We start from the raw sequence: 21577 nt of genomic DNA, 5'->3' as shown, positions 1-21577 counted from the left end.
TTTTCGGCCTGAATCACTATATTGCACGAATTTGATCTTTTGGTCTTTTTCGGGTTAATAGGCCGATTTTGTGAATTTCGGCTTTGGTCTTTTTCGGGTTAATAGGCCGATTTTGTGAATTTTGGCTTAAAGGAAGACTTTGGCCTCTTAGCCGATTTTGTGAGAATGGGTCTCTTTCTTATATTGGCTATGGAAAGTTTGTGATTTTGAAATCGTTTTACCCTTTTCAGCCTTTGGATCATCTTTGAAAACTTGGGGCTTGTGATACCTTTTGCGCGATTTGGTTCATTATTTCATCTTCGGCATTTTGCGAACTTTTGCGAACCTTTTACGACTTTCTGCTTTTCGGCAAATAAGAAGCCTTTGACGCGATTTGAACTTAACGTCTTTTTTGGGCAAGTTGGTTATATTGCGCGATTTCTTAACTTCGTTCCATTTTTGGGCTACATCGTCATTTTGCGAGTTTAGGAAACCTTAAGTCATTTTCAATCTGAAAGGCTATCTTGGGAGTCTTCCAAGTTGCCTTGCTCACTTGTCTCAATCGGCTTCAGGCTTGAAACCTGCCCACGATGGCGACGTCGACTTGACAATGTTTTGTGTTTTCACCTTAGGTTCTTTATTCAACTCAGGTAACCAATTTTCTTATCAGTTCAAGACTCCTGTCAGCTTGCCAATCTGACTTAACTGCAACATCTTGCTTCTCATTTTCAAGATGCAAATGCTTCAGTATCTAGGACTTAGGCTAGCTCACTCTTGAGAAAGATCATCTCCTTTTGTCTGAAATTTCTAACTGTTGCATCTTCTCTGTGAATTACCGAGACTCCCTACTTAGGACCTGAGCGAGGACGAGACGAGAAAACAAAGAAAGGGGGACCCTGTTGATGACGGGGTGTGCGTGCAAGGCACAACACAACCCAAATAAAGTTTGTGTATCATGACAACCTGAACTCCACAGACCTCTAGTACAATATACTAATTTTGATTGCAGCAAAAATTAAGAGAGATAGCTCATGGCAACACATAACTCCAGTCATTTGAATGCAAGATAAAACAATCCACCAAGCATCTGCATACCAATTCACTGAACAACACTAAATAACATGTGCTAATAATTTTAGTCCAACCCATGTAGGTGTTGATGACGGATCACACTCCATCATCTTAAATTTCTCTGAGAGATTTTTGGCATATTTGACATGAGATACAAAAGTTGTATGGTCCAGCAACCAGAAATCTTTATTTGGGTAGTAGCATAGCAGGCCCAAATCAGCCATAACAAAAGTATAGCATAAATCTGATTTCATTCACCAAATTGCATTGGTCCCCTACCAATGATGGCAAGATCATCCACACACACAATGAGAATTGCACAGCAGAGGCCAGATAAGAAAGACTTCTTTTAAATCCTAATTATCCTAGATGATAGTCAATCTTGACATACCAGGCTTGTGGAACCTTTTTAAGCCCATATAAGCACCTAACTCATTGCTGAAATCCATCTAACATATAGAATCTCTTCTTTTAGATTCCCATCATGATTGTGACTGCATGTCATGATAGCTGATCAAGAGTTCATCAACCAATTTGTGAATTTTGGCCATGCCACTGCCAAAAGCCCAGATGATTCTACCAATGATAACTGGAATTTTCTCTACTGTCAGTTTACATCTTGTTGTGTTGGTGTTAGAGGTGTTAAGTTATAGCTTCATTCGTATTTTATATATATATATATATATATATATATATTATACATTATGGTTAATAAAGTATTGTGATATATATATATTATATTATAATATTATTATTATTATATTATAATATTATTATTATTATATAATAATAATAATATTATATTATAATATTGTTATTATTATATAATAATAATAATATTATAAAATATTAATATCAGTCACGATGGTATTAGTAATACTCAAGCAAATGTATATCAGTCGCTTGTTAACACAAGCGACTGTTGTTAACAGTCGCTTGTGTTAACAAGCGACTGCAAACTAATGCACAGTCAACCGACTGCTAACTAATGCAGTCGCAGGCAGCCCATCATGAGGAGTCACGATCTCTCAGAGACGTGACTTATCACAAACTATATATATATCACGTCTGCAGTGAAATCGAAAATACAATCAATTACACGGTCATTGGATAATCGGTCTCACTGCAGCAAACCATTCAGCGGTTCCATAGCATACATATATACAGCATAATATATATACATATCTGTAGTATTATATATTCTCAAAAACATTATCAATATAATATATTCCCCAGATCTGATTTCCTAACATGGTATCAGAGCCAAGTTAAAGGGAATAAATTTCTATATTATTACTTGATAGGAATACAAAACAAAGATATTATTTAAAGGAGAAGAGTCATCACAAATTACCAAAATGACCACCGGAATTAGGATGGAGGACAGATTGGAAGGAGCATCAAATTTTCTATCATGGAAAATTAGAATCACCACACTCTTACAGGAACTGGAATTAGAATCCTTCATAGAAACAGAAAAAGAAATACCTACAGACGATGTAGAGAAAACGACTTGGAAAAGGAGGAACAATAAAGCCAAGAAATTAATTGTTGATTCAGTTAAAGATTCTATTCTCCCTAGTATAGCAAGATTAACAACAGCATATGAGGTTTTCAAGAAAATTCAAGAAACATATGAGATAAACAATACAAGTCGAATATTAACCTTGAAGGAACAACTATTGACTATAAAAATGAATAAAGGTGAAACAATTACATCTTATTTCCTAAGAATTGCTGAAATACGAGATCAACTATTCTCAATTGGAAACACTATAGAAGACATGGAATTATCTCTAATAGCACTAAGGGGATTACCAACATCCTGGGAGAATTTTATTCAATGTATAAGCACACGTCCACCTCTACCAAAATTTGATCAACTTAAGAACGACTGCACTCAGGAAGAATCAAGACTTATTACCAGAGGAATAGGTCTAAAGAGAGAAGGAGAAACACAAGCACTCAACACAAAGTCCTACAACAAAAAGAGAAAATCCTTCAAAAGAAAGAGGGGATTCAAAAGAGATTTTTCTAAAATCCAATGTTACAAATGTGATAAATATGGGCACACTCATCGACAATGTCCTGAAAGGCAAAAGACTCAAGCCACCGTAGCTGAAGCAAAAGAAATTCCACTTTTCTTTACAGCTCTCTCAAGTGAACTAAATTCCAATAACAGAACTTGGATAATTGATAGTGGTGCATCAAGACATATAACCGGATTCAAAAATCAGTTTGAGACACTTGAAAATTATTCAACCGAAGAAGTGACTATTGGGGATAACTCCACCTACCCAGTGAAAGGAATAGGGACCTGTACCATAAAGATAAAGAATGGAGTATCTCTACAACTAAAAGACGTCCTATTTGTACCTGGAATCAAAAGAAACTTAGTTTCTATATCAGGACTAGCAGACCAAGGATATCGTGTCACCTTTAATGAAGACAAGGTTCTATTATGGCCTAAGAATTCAAATATGAAGAATGCTACAATCATAGGGACAAGAGATGGTAGTCTTTATAAAATATGTAATGATCAGAAATCTGCACTAACTCATGAAATCACAAATCACAATGAATTATGGCATAAGAGGTTGGGACATCTAAGGTATAATGCTCTACCTTTAATAAACAAAATTACTACGGGCCTTCCACACTTTAAAAATAATCATCCTAGCATTTGCAAAGGTTGTGCACTAGGAAAGAATATAAAAGGATCCTTCCCTACAAGTGAGCACAAATCTAAAACAATCCTAGAATTAATTCATACTGATTTATGTGGACCCATGTCAACACCTTCATTAACAGGATCACTATACCATATTATTTTTGTTGATGACTATTCTCGGAAAACTTGGATATACTTTCTTAAGATTAAAGAATCAAGTGAAGTACTATCTAAATTCAAAGAATTTAAAGCATTAGTAGAAAATCAAACAGATAAAAGAATAAAAGTATTAAGATCAGATAATGGAGGTGAATACATATCTGACATATTTAAAGAATTTTGTAATTCTGTTGGGATTAAGAGGGAGTATACTGTACCATATAATCCTCAACAGAACGGAGTAGCAGAAAGGAAGAATAGATCCATAATTGAAGCAGCAAAAGCCATGATGCTCGATCAAAACCTTCATACTTCTTTTTGGGCAGAAGCTTCAAATACAGCAGTATCTATTCAAAATCGGTGTCCACACTCCATATTAGAAAACATAACACCAGAAGAAGCATTTACAGGAATCAAACCAGATCTAAGTCATCTTAGGATATTTGGATGTCCCGTATACATTCATATACCTAAAGAGAAGAGGACGAAACTAGAGCCATCAGGTAAGAAAGGCATACTTGTTGGCTATAGTGAAAACACAAAAGGGTATCGAATCTATATTCCAGGACAAAAATCTGTTGAGATGAGTAGAGATGTAAAATTTGATGAAAATAACACATTCAAAAACTTTGAAGAAGATAACATCCTGGAGATAGAAGAAGATCTCACTGCTGAAATTGAGAGGGAGGATATAGAAGAACCTGAACCTCCTACCATTGAAAATGAGAATACTAATGTAATCAATGGTAAGAAAAGGCCATTATGGGCAAGACAAATAATTAAAGAAAATAATGTAGAACCAAATGAAATATCTCATGAGAGTAAAAGGACAAGAACTCAGAAATGTTATGCAGCTCTTATAACAGAAATCAATAAATCAGAACCATCAAATCCTAAGGAGGCATTATCTAATCAAGCATGGAGAGAGGCAATGACCGAAGAATATCAATCTATAATAAAGAATGATGTCTGGGACATAGTACCTAGACCTAAAAACAAAACCATTGTCTCTTCCAGATGGCTATTCAAAACCAAATATGCTCCTGATGGAAGTATTGAGAAACATAAAGCTCGGTTTGTTGCTAGAGGATTCTCACAAAAAGCAGGTATTGATTATGAAGAAACTTTTGCTCCTGTAGCTCGGTATACATCAGTCAGAACCATTATTGCTATTGCAGCATCTAAAGAGTGGAAGATACACCAGATGGATGTGAAAACAGCATTCCTAAATGGCACTATTGAAGAAGAAGTATACTTAGAACAGCCAGAAGGGTTCATTATACATGATGCATCAAAATATGTTTGCAAACTCAAGAAAGCACTATATGGGTTGAAACAAGCTCCCAGAGCATGGTATGAAAGGATAAACAGCTACCTTTCAAAATTAGGATACTCTAAAAATGATGCAGATCCTAACATTTACTTTAAAATAACAAATGGCAACATGGTAATTATAGTTCTTTATGTAGATGATCTTTTAATAACAGGAGAAGATCATCTTATTGCAAAATGTAAGCAAGAACTCACTGCTGAATTTGACATGAAAGATTTAGGACTCTTACATTATTTCTTAGGGTTGGAAGTGTTCCAAAAGGAAGGCTATATTTTGCTAAATCAACAAAAATACACTATTGATATCCTAACCAGGTTTGGAATGATGGAATGTAAGCCTTTATCCACACCTATGGAAACAAATTTGCACAAACTCAAAGTTGAAGCAAAAGAATCTGAACCCTCTGATCCTACATTGTATAGAGAAATTGTTGGCTCTCTTATGCACTTGGTGAACACTAGACCAGACATCTGTTATGCAACCAATGTTGTGAGTCACTTTATGTGTGAGCCCAAGGAAATACACTTAATGGCAGCTAAGCATATCTTGAGATACCTACGAGGCTCTATTGGATTTGTGTTAAAGTATGAAAAGGCAGAAATCAATCTTCAAGGGTATTCTGATTCTGATTGGGCTGGAAGTACTACTGATCGAAAAAGTACTACAGGGTGTTGTTTCAATCTTGGTTCGGCGATGATCTCTTGGTTCAGTCGAAAACAGTCAGCAGTAGCATTAAGCTCCACTGAAGCTGAATATATGGCAGCATCCATGGGAGCACGTGAAGCAGTATGGTTGAGAAAACTATTATTTGGATTGTTTGGAAAACCTCTAGATCCAACTGTGATTCATTGTGACAATCAAAGTTGTATCAAGTTATCTGTTAATCCAGTTTTCCATAACAGGTCCAAACATATTGAGATTCCATATCATTACATAAGAGATATGGTAGAGAGAAATATCATAAGACTAGAGTACATTAGTACTGAAGAACAGAGTGCTGATATTTTTACTAAGCCACTGGGAAAGCTGAAGATAGAATACTTCAGAAACAAACTTGGCATGGTCAAGGTGTGATGTATGGTTAAACTTCTCTTATTTATAAGTTTTTTATTCATGAATAAATGTAAAAAATGTGTCTATTGCAATATTGTGTAAAATGATCATTTGTGTGTGGGTTAACATTTCAAGGTGACGATCTTGTAAATAGTTAACCAAAGTGTCAAGATAGACTACTTAATTGTGTGTCCCGACTGTGCGGAGATCTTGACTCTTGTTATTACTGGATGTGTAATAACGAAACCATATCATGATAGACTACTTAATTGTGTGTCCCGACTGTGCGGAGATCATGATATTCAAGTCTATTTTTCATGACGAGACTTATGTGTCCCAAACTAGCGGATGTCATGATAGACTCTTTAATACTCACTCGCTAAGAGGGAGTGTTAAGTTATAGCTTCATTCGTATTTTATATATATATATATATATATATTATACATTATGGTTAATAAAGTATTGTGATATATATATATTATATTATAATATTATTATTATTATATTATAATATTATATTATAATATTATTATTATTATATAATAATAATAATATTATATTATAATATTGTTATTATTATATAATAATAATAATATTATAAAATATTAATATCAGTCACGATGGTATTAGTAATACTCAAGCAAATGTATATCAGTCGCTTGTTAACACAAGCGACTGCAAACTAATGCACAGTCAACCGACTGCTAACTAATGCAGTCGCAGGCAGCCCATCGTGAGGAGTCACGATCTCTCAGAGACGTGACTTATCACAAACTATATATATATCACGTCTGCAGTGAAATCGAAAATACAATCAATTACACGGTCATTGGATAATCGGTCTCACTGCAGCAAACCATTCAGCAGTTCCATAGCATACATATAAACAGCATAATATATATACATATCTGTAGTATTATATATTCTCAGAAACATTATCAATATAATATATTCCCAAGATCTGATTTCCTAACAAGAGGTAATGTCAAAATTTTATAAGTTTGCAAACAAAGTCTATTTTCAGCTTGAACACAAATTTCTGATTGTTGTCATTGATCATCTAATATAATAATGGGAGCTTGCTCCCTTTCTTATCATAAATTTGACCCTTGTTAAAAAGACATACCTCACACTAATGGACCATTTCTCTGCAATGTGAGCTGTAACAAAGTTATAGTGAGGTTGCAGTAATTTGCTCTGATGCATGGGAATATACCATAAATCATGGCTCAATTTAAACCCTGGGAACAAACGTGTGTCAATAAAATAAACCTTTCACATTGCTGGACATATGGATAGAACAAAACTATAGGTTTCAGTGACTTCATATTGGGCAAAGGCCTGATAGCTTCTAAACAGTTCATCCGTAAAAGAAAAAGAAATTACAATAATCAAATGTAATTTTGAGTGGTTTCATATTGTTTTTAACCCTGGATATTTGGATTTCAATGTCATTTGTTTTTCACATTTCAGATTAATTTTATTAACATAGGATATCAATTTTATAATAAAAAATATAGCTTAATAGTCTTCACACAAAAACATGAGATGCATGTCAACAATGGGAATTCCAGTATGTTGCAGAAATATTTTAAGTTATGCATTGAAAACCAGAATAGCCCCTTCGAGAATAATCAAGATAAACAGGAATTACCTTGCTCGTCTAGAGCCACAAGGAGTGTTAGAGTGTCAGTGAGCTTTGCTTCACCTGTATGTTGAATGTGGGGACCTACTGGAACAATAGATCCACCTTGCAAATACAACAATGGAAGCTCCTGTAAAACAACCACGATTTTGTCAGACAGTTATATTTTTAGTTTTTTTATTTTTACATTAAACTTCCAAAGTGAATCATTCAACTGTGGCATCAGAAAGTATTTACAGGATGGCTATCATCAAAATCAAAACGCCTCCAAACACCCTTAGGAAGAAAGTGTTTTTTTGAGTCAGATCCCATTTCTGGTACAGTACTGTTAAACAAAGAAGAAATAAATAACTGAAATGCGTCATTAGATGGTGTTTCTGTAATGAAAATGTTCAAGTTAGCTCTTAGATTTAAGATATACCAAGGACTTTCAGTGTTATTATGTATATGTTATAAAATGTACCTTCTAAATGCACAAATATTAGAAAACCAACTGAACAGGTCTTTAACAGAATAAATGAGAAACCGTCAATCACAAAAACTTCCCCAAAACATATAAAAATTAAAAAACCTGGCAGACACTAGAATTGGGCCCAGTAAAAATGTATCTTCAACATTCCGTAAGTTTGGATCTTTAGAATCTGCAGCAAAGAATGGAAACATCTCAAGAGGAAATACTTATTTAAAATACTCTGATTGAATAGAAAACTATTGTAAAAGTTTTTCATACCAGCAAAGAAAAGTGGAGATACCACAAGCTCTCCTTTTGTATGAGCCAAATAGAAGAGTGTGTATAAATGTGGTAGAAATCTATACCGCCTTTGAAGTGCAAGTTGACAAACTTGTTCACACTACAAACATATGACTCAGGTCAGGCTTACCACTAACTCAAAATAAGAAAGAAAAAAATACTATTAATGTCATCTGATCATAAAAGTACAGAGAACACATAAATAAGAACATGTGTGAGTACAATCAGTATCATTGAGGAAGAATGACAATGTAAAGTGTAAAAATAGACATTGAAATTGGCATCATTTTAGTACTCTAGTCCAGTCCTTCCAAAACTTTTGTGCTTATAGAATAATGCATAAAGTACTGTCATGTTGATATATCACAATGGCAGCAAGACTCTCAAGAATATGATTTGAGTACCAGATCTGTTCACTGAAATGATCTATTTGTAACCAATAAATGTATTGATTACTGTACATGGACAGGTGATGCTTAAATTGACTCCATTAAGGAGGTTTGTCCTCAACTGTGTGGCAGATATTATGAAATTTGATGTTGCAGAAAATGACAATCTTGGCATGTCAGTTTGCAGCGGAGTAATAAGGGCCCATTAAGAACAGATATTGTTAACCTTCTGCAATGGTCTTGAGTCTTAGCATAATGCAGTGAAGCTTGAAGAATTAAACTTAAGTCTCAGAAATTAGAATAGCCACAGCATTGCCATAAAGACGGCGATCAAATGGTGATTCTAATTTAACCATTAGTTGTACATAAAGAAAGTATAGAATCTCATGTTAGAAAATTGAATAACTGTTAAAAGAAAAACAATATTAATATAAGATTTTCATAACATTAGTTTTATTTATATTGGGAGTGTCAAATATGTAGCAAACAAGCTCTTCTACATCAATATTCTCCAGGTTTTTTTTACCAAAAATGGTCACATTCACACCCTTATCCTCAATAATGATACACATAATTAGACGATTGTCATTATTAACTTATTAAGGGCATTATTCCTAATAGTAAAAATAAAATGCATCATGGTGGCACCAATATAAAATATGATGGAAGTAAAGGAATGTTTCCTCTTACACAATCAAGTTTGTTTTTGATAAGTGCTTTTGACCAGAGCTATGAAGTGGAAGAGGGTTTTCAAAGGGCCCCAAAACCTTGTACAACATGAATAAGCAACAACCACATGAGACAAAACTAAAACCAAGAGTGACTAAACTAGCAAAAGTAGAGAAGCCCCAAGAAAACAGCAAGGCCATAGCAAAAGAGCAGGCATGACATGGTTACAGAGGTTTAAAACCAACCTTGCCAAAGAATTCTGAAGAGGAGCCAAAGACTGGTCCACAAGGGCCAACCTATCTTTTTTTGAAGAGAAGCCAGGTTCAACCAATTGACACTTAGTCACAACATTGGGCTTTCTCTTGTCCTTAAAGGCAGATTCCTTCACTTTCCCCTCAAGTCTCCACTTAGTCACAACATTGGGCTTTCTCTTGTCCTTAAAAGGCAGATTCCTTTGCTTTTCCCACAAGGCTTGCCACAAAAATCTCTGAGATCTTTATTTTATTCCTTATATTAGGTCGCTCTTTAACAACATTTTGGCTCTCTTTCCCAACCATAGGAAGAATCATGTTGCCATTTTTCTGAAAATGTTGTTGCTCTTTCAGACCTTGGCAGGAACGGGAGAAGTGCCTAGCTTTATGGCAATGAATGCAAAATTGTGAGTACTCATAATGAAATTTTTACTCCCAAACACCATATTTGGACCTAAGTTTTATAACATTCAACAGCTCCCTATTAGTTTCAACACATACACAAAATATAGCAAAGGCCAAGTGTTTCATAGACTTCGAAACATTGTCAATAGATAAAAACTGACCTAAAGATCTTGTGATACCACAAAAAACCTCTTTGTGCCAGAACTCCAAAGGGAGCTCTAAGAGCCTAGCCCATATAGATACCAAACCAAGGTTTTCATTGGTAGCATCAAAACTAGTAGACCATTTTTTAAGAAAAAGGATAGACTTACCAAGGAACCACAAACCACCTTGCAAAATTCTCATGTTTTCTGCCAAAGATAGGAAGGAGAATAAGAATCCATTTGTCATAGCAGCCACCTAAATTTGACCAGCCACACCATAATTTTAAAAATTAACTTTGAACAGCATCAATATTCACAGAGTAGCCTGAAAATTACCCAATGAGAGTTTTCCCAGGCAGGCAAAAGCACGATCCACAACCTCATCAAAAACCTTCAAAGTAATGCAAGAAATGTTCATAGCGGAATGAGTCTCACCCAAACAATGGTGAGAAGGATCCAAGGCATAAATAGATTGAAATCCATCCCCTTTCAAACCAATAGGAATGGCTTCAGTCAGCAACTCAACCCCATCTAAGACCCCTAAGATCTAGGGATGATCAAGAGCCAGCAAAGCCTAGGCAGGTGAAAGGGCTGACTCCACTAAGGAGTGAAACTCCTCAACAGAACAACCCACTCTCATGCAAGGATCTGTGCAGCCCTAACAAGGTGTTCACAAACATCCTCATCAACAAATTGGTCTAAAACAACACCAATAGTTGAATTAACAAACCCTAACACAATCAGAGTAGAAACCACGAGTGTTGTTTTCTCAACATCATTAGAAACCTGAGCAATAAATGCTACTATGGGAGACACCATGCTTTAATCAATTACAGGGGACCCTAACCAACCAATGGGGGGAGAAGGATGCCTTTATGTAGATCCCAAACAGGCACACTATTTAGGGTAGCCATATAACTCTCCCTAACAACCACAGGGTCACACCCTTGTTCCTTTAGGTGAGCTTCCAACAACAAATCGAGGAGTCGTTCATCCTCCTCAACCCAATCACGCATCTAGAAGTCCGCGTCTAAAACACATTTGTCTAAAATGTTGTTTTTGTCATCATCTTCATTTGTGTCACCATCCCTGGAGGCAAGTGCATTTAGAGACATTGCAAGGATTTTTGAAGAAATTGCTAGGCTTTGCACATTAACCTTTGTTATTGCCACTGTCGTTGCCATTTTTTTCCTTGTTAGAAGATAAAATACACAAGAAAGTTTGCTGTTTATAGCAATGAGTTTATGTTTAATTTACTCGTAACTTATGCCTAAATTGTAAACATGTTCAATGACATAAGTCAAATGGTTTAGTGGAAAATTATGCATAAAAATTTATAAGCTTTTAGGCTTTCCTTTAATTATGCCACGTTATTTAAAGTCCGTCCTTTGATTATGTTATGTTGTTTAATAGGTTTAGCATGGTTTCTAAATTTTGAGATGATTGATCAGGATAATCTAGAGTTCGCATGGACTCTTTCTTTCCCTAGCCGTGAAAATTCCTGTTCTTGGCGCAGCTGTTTCGAGTTAGAGATTTTTTGGATAGAGGATATGATCATCTTTTTTCATTGGTGGCATAGCAAATAACCAAGAATGTTGTCTTATCACTGGGTGTGATTCAACCTTTCAAGGATACTAAGTTGGACGTGACTCATCTTATCCTGTGCGTGGAGTTATTGTTGGTGTAAATAATTATTCATCTTGGATATTATTACACCTTACTTAAGTTTACTTAGGTACATACATTTCATAGTAGTTTGGGTATGAGACACTTGGGTGTTTGTGCCACATTGGGATAGTGTGTGTAGGAGAATTTCCACCTTTTATGGTGTGATCTTGTTGTTACACTCCACATTCAGTGGGTGATCCACCTCATGTGGAATATTATATTGTTTCTCCTACCTACCCACACCTATTTCCTACCTACCCTTGTTTCTTATTGACCCACATGTCATGTTTGTGTGCTCACATATCCATATAGCCTTGCCTATATAAGCAGGCTCATATTCATTGTATGTATCGATTGATGATCCAGTTGATCAGTATTTTCTCTTGATAGAATACAGTTTATTCTTATCATATATTTTGTTCTCTCTTATTTGTGCCTTCCATTGCCTCTTGATCTTGGCAAAATCTCACATGGTATCAGAGCTGGTCCATGTCTCACATGGTATCAAAGCCATTAGAGTGTCATTGGTTTGCTAATTGAGAAAAATTTGATACTATTTGGGTTTGCATTTTGGAGATTTCTATTGCAGGGTATTATTGAAGCTTGATGGGTCAAATCTGAGGTCACCATTGGATTTAGGAGGTCCAAGAAAGTCAGTTTTGCCTTTTGTTTCATCAAAATCGGACTTCGAAGGCCAAATCTAGAGTCATTTGAAGTTTGACGCTGCGGCGGAAATTTTCCAGAAATTATAATTTTGCAGGCATTTTTCAAATAGCGATATCTCACTCATCTGGACTCGTTTTTCCGAGCAATTTTTTTTGTTTTGGGGTAGAATTTCGTGATCTGTACAGTAGTGCAGAAGTTTGCTGATTTTCAGATATAGATTTTTCGGAAAGGCGAAATCCCGATTTTTACAACTTTGGAGGCTTCGTTGGGGCTCATATGGACTCCTTTTCAAGTGCTGTTTTTTTTTAAAGTGCATATTTTTTCATCTAATTTCATAATCTGCCATCTGTTTGCAGTGATTTTAAGTAGAAATTGTACTTTCAGTATTTGGCCATTTTTGAGATATTTGGTACTTGCATTTTGCTTGGATCTCAGTTTAGATGTCATGTCCCCTTTCTAGAGTGGACATCGGAGACGGAGGAGTTGGCCTATCATTGGAGTCTCGTAGGCTAGCAGAGGTTGATTGGGACTCATTCAGTGCATATAGTGATTGGATTTTGGCTTTACAGGCAGTTTGGAGCAGTTCCTAGATTTTAGGGGGTATCCCTAAATTTTAGGAGGTCGTGACAGTTGCCAGTCGTGAGGTTATTCATGACCTTTTAGATGGTTTCAGTTTCAAAGAGATTGGGCTTGTTTCCTAAATTTTAGGAACATCCCTAGATTTTAGGGATGAGACTACCAGTGAATCCTTGATTTCCGACTTCAGTCACAGACAGGTGACAGGATGATTTTAGGGTTTGTAATGTCAGTTGGGCATTTTGTGGCTATTTGGGTTATATTTTTAATATTTCCTAAGTTAGCGTTTAATAATTAAATAAGGCTAAGTTGTTAGCCATTTTGGAGTAATAAGGGGATTTTTGGTCTCATCTGGATGCGCATCCTATTGTGTGATAGCTCGTTGGAAAGATCTTGAAATTCTTTAAATCTTTCTCTTTGGTCTCAGGGCAATTCAGTGAGCGGATTTCTGTCTATGGGGAAAAAGGTCATTTTCTAGTAACATGACCACTTTAAAATAAGAAATTATAACATTTCCACTAGACCACGCCACTTGGAGACAATTAGGGTTCGATTTGCAATTGAGAGGGGTTATAAGGGGATAGGAGCTTCATTCTATGATTATCTTTTACACATTTTACATCTTGGATTTGAGATTTGGCTCTGGAAGAGCTTTTCAGCATCTGGGACGCCAACCCCAATGCCTTGCCTGTTTGGGACGTAGCCCCCAATACAGTGGTTTGGATTTGTTTGCAGCTATTAGCATCTTGGAGATTGTATGGCATTCTTTCTGGAGGTTCAGCAATTCTGACAGAGTTCAGCGTGGGGTTTGGGGTTTCTAACCAGTCGGGTGTACTTGGCAGCCGTACGGCTGTACCTGGCAGCCACTTTCCTTCCCACGTGCAGCACTTGGAGGGCTGGAATCTTGCCACAACTTCATTCCTAGTTATGTTACTCTTTCAGCATCCAGGTTGGAATTATTCCTGATTGTAATCTTCCTGAAATTATTGGAAATCTTCATCTGGTCAAATATTTGATTTTATATTCAGAAATCTGCCTTGAATCGAATTTGTTTTGGCTGTATATGAACTTCATTTTCAGTACTTTGTTCATGTACTTGTACTTCATTATTTACTTGTTGAAAAATCATCAAAATACAAAAAGAATTCAACCCTTCTGCAACTTCTGTCTATTTCTGAAAGAAAATATTAATAAGCAGGAAAAATCAATTTAAATAAATAAAAATTACAGCAGATTGGTAAAAGAGATCCATCAGGGATCTTTCATTAGATCACTAGCAATATTTGTTGAAGTCTCTTAGATCTCATTTTGAGAAGCTGTAAATTGAAATCAGAAGTCCACTTTGCCTTGTTTTGCAAGTGGCCCATTGTATACGCACTAAGTATAAAGTGCCAAAATCACCATTTTGGGGGGATTTCTTGATTGAGTATTTTGGGGGGGTGTCTTGTGTGATTGTGTCTCTCTCTATCTTGTGTTTTTCTATTTTGGTGCTATGGGTTCTCCTAAATTTCCACTTTTAACTCCTCATAATTATGCATCATGGAAAATTAAGGCATGGAGTAAACTAATGGAAAAAGGACTCATTCATTATGTAAATGAAACTATAACAGCACCATCTGATCCTAAGGTTGATCCTAATGCTCAAATTGAATGGCTTACTAAGAATGCCATGGCACTTGGAACTCTTAGAAAATATGTATCAGATGACTTCATTTTTCACATTGATAAGTGTACTACAATTAAAGAGGCTTGGGATATTTTTAAGAAATTGTATGGTCAAGTTGATGAGATTAAGGGCTACAAGCTTGATAGTGAACTCACAACTTTGGATCCCAAGGATTTTGATACAATCCAAGATTATGTCACAAAAGCAACTGAGCTAAGAGCAAAGCTAAAGGATTGTGGAATTGACAAAAAGGATGCTCAATTGGTTTATAACTTGTTGGACAAGCTTCCTTCAAAGTATGCAGCCTTTGTATCTAGCTTTCACACCCATAGGTTAGCTCAAGGTTCCTCATACACTTCTCCTTCATTTGATTCATTAACGGAGATGTTGATACTTGAGCAATCTAAGTTGAGCACGATGGGGATTCTCAAATCTTCAAAGTCACAAGCTTTGGTGGCTAACAAAGGGAATCAAAGTAATCAAGGAAAAGGCAAGAATCAAAAGCAACCTAAGTCAAAACCACAACAAGATGGAGCACAATCTTCCTCTCCACAACAAGGTGATTCACCATTCTCACCTAAGAGGAAATCTTATAAAGACAATCTTTTTTGTGGATATTGCAAGAAGTCAAGACATGATGAACATCATTGTTATAAGAAGGATATTGATGAGTTGAAGAATGTTCTTGAGAAGAATAGAATCAACCTACCTTCTAGAATGTCTACATCGGCTTCTTCTTCCAAGGATAAAGGAAAGGATCACTCTTTTGGGACAGATAAAGGAAAGGGACAAGCTCTTTGTGCTACTACAAGACATGATTCAGGGAGATGGCTTCTTGACTCAGGGGCTTCTCATCATATGGCATCTTCACAGTTTATGTTTTCTACATTTGAGCCTTGCCACATGCCACAGATTTTGATAAGCAATCATACATATATGGATGTGATTGGGAAAGGATCTATTGCCATTGGAGATAACTCCTTCAATGATGTGTTGTGTGTACCCCACTTGACAAATAATCTTCTTTCCATCTATCAAATCACACATGGGGCAACTAGGAAAACTGTGGAGTTCACACCTGATTCAGTTATCATAAGAGACTTGGAGAGTGGAGCTATCATTGCGACTGGGGTGGTTGATCATGCATCTCGGTTGTACTCTTTTTCAGATTTTGATCCTATTGATAAGGTTGGTTCTTCCTATGTTGATGATTTAGATTTTGAGGAGAACTTTGGGCATTTGAACTTGGGGATTCTCACATGTGACCCCGTTCTCGAGCCTTGCATTTCATCTCCTTCTATTGGTATCACACCACCTATTGCACCTGATGATCTAACTAGTGCGACAGTTTTGCCTTCTTATGATTCAGTGCAGCAAGATATTTCATGTCTTCCAGCTTCAGTTGATTGGGATGCCTACTTGACAAACATTGCAGGTTTGTTTGTGGACTCCTACATTGCAGATTTGGGAGACACCATTGATGACATTCATCTTCTCTTTGATGACGTTGATCCTTCTTTGATTGTTGCGAGGGATAACTTTGACCCTCTTGTGCATTCTCTACATGATCAATCTTTAGAGGTTGACATGATTGTGGATACTTTTGTACAACACTTGGAGGAGGTCTCTTTATCTTTTGATGAGACATATGAGTCTTTGGATATTGTTCTACATTCATCTCCACTAGATCTTGGAGTGCCTTTTTCAGCAGTGTGGCACAGTTTACCACCTTTGGAGGGGGTACCTTTCAGCATCGACATGGGGACACTTGAGCAGTTTTCAGAGATTCCTTTCATCATGAGTATTTTTGCTTCATCTTCCCTTCATGGTTGGGGAGGCTTCATGGATACACCTTTGGTTTTGTTTCTTCCTAAGGGGAGGAATGTGGTTCGATGTTCGTGAAGCAGTTTCTTCATTCATCATCGAGCTTCTATCATTGGTGTAGATTCCAAATTGAGGGGGGGCTTCCTAGTCTCTCTTCTTCTTCTCTCATATGGGGGGGACTTTTTCCTCACATGGGGTTTTGTCCTTCACATACTTCTATGAGAGTTCTTTGTATCTAGTTTTCATCTCTCTTTTGGGGGAGGGTTTTTTCCCATTGGGTTTTTCTCTCTTTCCCCGCTTTGTGAGAGATTTCCTTGCATTGGTTTTCATGCATTTTGCATTTGTACATGGGTACCTAACATGGCCTCATAGTCGAGACTCATCTTGCATTGTTTAGTTGCCTTGTAGACTTTAGTACATTCCCCTAAGTTGCACTTAAGGGGGGGTGTTGGTGTAAATAATTATTCATCTTGGATATTATTACACCTTACTTAAGTTTACTTAGGTACATGCATTTCATAGTAGTTTGGGTATGAAACACTTGGGTGTTTGTGCCACATTGGGATAGTGTGTGTAGGAGAATTTCCACCTTTTATGGTGTGATCTTGTTGTTACACTCCACATTCAGTGGGTGATCCACCTCATGTGGAATATTATATTGTTTCTCCTACCTACCCACACCTATTTCCTACCTACCCTTGTTTCTTATTGACCCACATGTCATGTTTGTGTGCTCACATATCCATATAGCCTTGCCTATATAAGCAGACTCATATTTATTGTATGTATCGATTGATGATCCAGTTGATCAGTATTTTCTCTAGATAGAATACAGTTTATTCTTATCATATATTTTGTTCTCTCTTATTTGTGCTTTCCATTGCCTCTTGATCTTGGCAAAATCTCACAGTTATATTGATGAGTTCTCTTTGGATGTGGATATGAAAGCATAGTGTGGGTATTCCATTGTTTGTTTCCCTTGGCACAGGAACTACCTTTTACCAAGGTCGATTTGGTTGTCTTTTTGTCAAATCGTACAAGGAGGAGTTTAGGAGTCTACAATCTAAAATTAGAGGGAAGCACAACTAAGTAAGGTGCATAATATGTATATCACGTATGCAGCAAATATTTCATTTTAATTCTCTATGTTTCAAGAATTAAGGTCATGAGTCCTTTCCTTTTATTAAGCGATAGATCAACAGCGAATGTTTCTGGAGAGTTGCGGTGAATTTGGGTGTTGCTGCAATCTTTTTTAATGATTGAAATCTGCAAATAAGGGTTGGAAATTTATATCTCATTTGAGGCAGCGTATTCACTATATATTGATATGGCTGAGGATTTCCGTCTCTTGTGCATAGTCTCAGCAAACAGTGTCCAGCGGCCCTTTTATGATCGAGGTTTGTGATGGCCAATTGTTATATTAGCTGCAAGTTTCAATTATTAGATTCGTATATGTATGCGATACATATAGTGGTTATTTTTTATAGAGATATTTTGTTTCATATTTTAAAAATCAAAGTGTATTATCGGTGGAGCCGGACACTTTTGATTTTCTTTTGTTTAAAGGAGTACTTATGGACAAATTAAGTTTTATTGAAAAATATGAAGGTCAAGACTTTCATACTTGGCAAATATAGATGCAATTACACTTGATCAAAAAAGATCTTTGGGATGTTGTTAAACACAACTCAGTTGCTCCAACTGATGCAAATGAACTTGCTAAATGGACTATCAAAAATCAAAAAGCGTTGGGAACTATTGGCCTTGCCTTATCAAAAGCATATTTACACCACGTGGACTTTACAAAAACAGCAAAATAAATTTGGAAGTCATTAAACAAGCTGTTTGGATCTGAAGCAGAAAGTGCCAAGACAACATTGAAGCAGAGATTGTACAGATTGAAGATAGATAAGGTGCAAAAATGGCAGATCATATAAGTGAGTTTCACTATCTCCTAAATGACTAAATCAGCTAGTTGGGATTAATGAGAGAGTAAAAGATGATGATGCCAAAGAAATACTTCTGAATAGTTTGCCTAAAAATATGTCTGGAATGGTGTTTACATTAAACAAGGTAACCATTAGTCTTGAAGGAGTAATATCTACTCTACTTGATTATAATGAAGACTCGGAATTTGAAGAGGTCGTATTTGTGTATAACAAAGCAAGAAAAGGAAAGTACAAATCTAAGAATATTCCTTCAAAAGGAAAAATCAAATGCTTCTATTGTAATGAAATAGGACATGTAATTTTGAATTGTAAGAACAAGATCTACTAGATGATAAATTAGATCATCGTGCTTCCTTGGCTGAAGAAACAGATTGGAAAGAATATGCCAGCGATGAAGAGTTTTCTTGTCCGAGTGATGAGGAATATGTGTTTTAAATAATTCAATATTGGAGGATGGAGGCACACGACGCTAGAGGACACTCAGCGTCCTCTCATTAGTCACCAACGACAGGGCCGCTTATTAGCTCTGGTGCATTTCATTTTCTATTGTAATGTGTGCTTCTATTTTCAATGTTTCTAATAATTAGAAAATTCACATGATGTGGGGGGAATATAACATCAATATTCCATCTCCAGTTGCAATGAAAATTTCCTTTGTTGTTGGAGATCGAGTGGCACAATCATCAACAATTGCTATGTGTGGGTTATTTCCTTATGTAACCCCCTAGTGTAAAATATTGTAATGAACAAAAGCACTAGTGCAATGCAGTTCATGGATCTTGAAAAGGTTAGTGGTAATCTAGAAAACCATATGAGGTGAACAGATGAGTGGGTTCCTGTCAGAGTTCCATGACTCGCCATGACTCGCCAAAACTCGGCGAGTCACGGGCCGAGTGACCCTCAGCGAGTCCTGGGTGGCTCGGACCCGAACTCGACAAGTCATGGCAAGTTTTGGCTGGGTCATGGCAAGTCATGGATTAGACGCCTTAGTAGGAAGGACCCAGGCTCCTCTAAGCCATAGACTTGTAGTTGTTTTACTTTTGATATATGTGTGGAACTGGAACATTTGAATTTTGATGTCATGGATTTCATATTCCATGAGTTTTGTAATATTTTTACATTTGACACTATTTATATATCTATGGTTATTGGTTGCTATTTCCTTCAACTACAATTTGCGTTTATACTAATGTGATCGATGTATACTTGTGTATGTAATCAAATTAACTTCTATTTGATGATGTCATTGTGTATTTAAGGTTTGTTTAATAAAGGGTGCATAAAACAAGATTTAAATCCTTCAAAATTGCTAAATTTCTTGGGTTTTTCACTTTGTTGAGTCTTGGCCGATCTGAGTCCCGAGTCAAGTCACCCTTGCCGAGTCTGCGCCGAGTCCGAGTCCCGTTTCTATGGTTCCTGTTCATGTCTAAGTTTGTGGTAAACCTGAAAGAAAACCATGAAAGGTTGATGGGAGGTGCCTTTCGTTTTGAATCAAGATCATGAACCAGAAGGGTTAGTCTTACTGTAGTGGAAAGTGTGAAAACTCTTACCATTTTCACACTAAGGGGGGGAATGTTGGAAATCTATTATTAGTGCTTGTTATGTTTTTGTTACAAGTTATTTTAACAACTCGCCAAATCAGGGATTCAGGTAAAATCATACAAAAGAATTCCAGGCCTATATATGTAATGGTTTGAATGATATTGTGATGGTGAATACAGACTGATAAGTACTTGTGTAATGCTCTGCAATCCAAGCAGCTATTCATCATGGTTTTCTCCCGAAAGGGTTTTGTTGTGACGTATTCACACATCGCCCCATTGCAAATGGGGACCCCTACTTTTTTGCTTTTTGTGGTTTGCTTTCTAGGTATTTTAGGGTTTTGTCTATTAGCCTTTGCATGTTGAGATTTGCCAAGGGGATCACTAGGATGGCAGGCTCTGCTTGAGCCAGGGTGAGTCCACGGGGCCCCAGAATTAGGGTTTCTTTGAGAGTCTTCCTTAGGGTCTGGTTTTGCTCTTGTTGCTAATTGTGTCTTGCTTGGTGAGTGAGTATCATCCTTGAAGGTCTAAGCTAGGTCAAGTTGGTGAGTGATGAAGTCTGGAATGTCATTCTGATCTTCAAATGCCCTGAAATTTGGCTAAGTTTGGAATGTCTTCCTGATCCTGAAATTTGACTAAGTCTGGAAAACTGAAGAATCCTCCAAAAACTAGATTTTGCATTATAACTCCTGGAGGTCTAAAACCACTCTCAAACATCCTGACAGTATATGTGGAATATAACTTAAAGTATCACTTATACTTAAATGTTATATTCCATACATGAATCCTGATGGAGAGACCAAAATGTAGAATTTCGCTCCTAACCCTCCCAAAGGGTCCAGAGTGAATTTCAATTTTCGCTCCCGACCCTTCCAAAGGGTCCAGAGCGAAAATTCACCAAGGGCTCAGCATCTCGCCTAAGTCAAAGAGTGGTCGAGCAAATTTGCGAGGATATAGAAGGAAATGGATCTAGGATCAAGTCTAAGACAAAGTCAAGTCAGTTTGGAGGTGAATTGAGCCTAAAATAGGAATTTCGCTCCTGACCCTTCCAAAGGCTCCAGAGCGAATTCCTCTACAAGACACTCCACCTTGACCCAAACTGTGAGCTAACCCATTCTTAGGCTTGAATGAAGGTAAAAACACTTGTTTGAATGAAGAAATGTGAAA

General features: G+C 36.6%; 1 protein-coding gene across 4 annotated transcripts in view; it reads right to left on the bottom strand.

The window, feature by feature from the left end:
• Window positions 1–21577, bottom strand: part of LOC131078661 (uncharacterized) — a 185503-nt gene that overhangs the window by 11921 nt on the left and 152005 nt on the right. For 3 of the 4 annotated variants that reach the window (XM_058016408.2, XM_058016407.2, XM_058016406.2), the window contains 4 exons: window positions 8643–8763; window positions 8484–8553; window positions 8150–8237; window positions 7922–8042 (listed from right to left, as the gene is read on the bottom strand). In XM_058016408.2, coding sequence (XP_057872391.2) covers window positions 7922–8042; window positions 8150–8237; window positions 8484–8553; window positions 8643–8763 — 400 coding nt within the window. The remainder of the gene's footprint in view (window positions 1–7921; window positions 8043–8149; window positions 8238–8483; window positions 8554–8642; window positions 8764–21577) is intronic. The other variant, XM_058016409.2, reaches the window with a different exon arrangement.

Source organism: Cryptomeria japonica, chromosome 2 (assembly GCF_030272615.1).
Source record: "Cryptomeria japonica chromosome 2, Sugi_1.0, whole genome shotgun sequence".
Lineage (NCBI taxonomy): Eukaryota > Viridiplantae > Streptophyta > Pinopsida > Cupressales > Cupressaceae > Cryptomeria > Cryptomeria japonica.
This window is presented reverse-complemented; position numbering and strand designations above follow the sequence as displayed.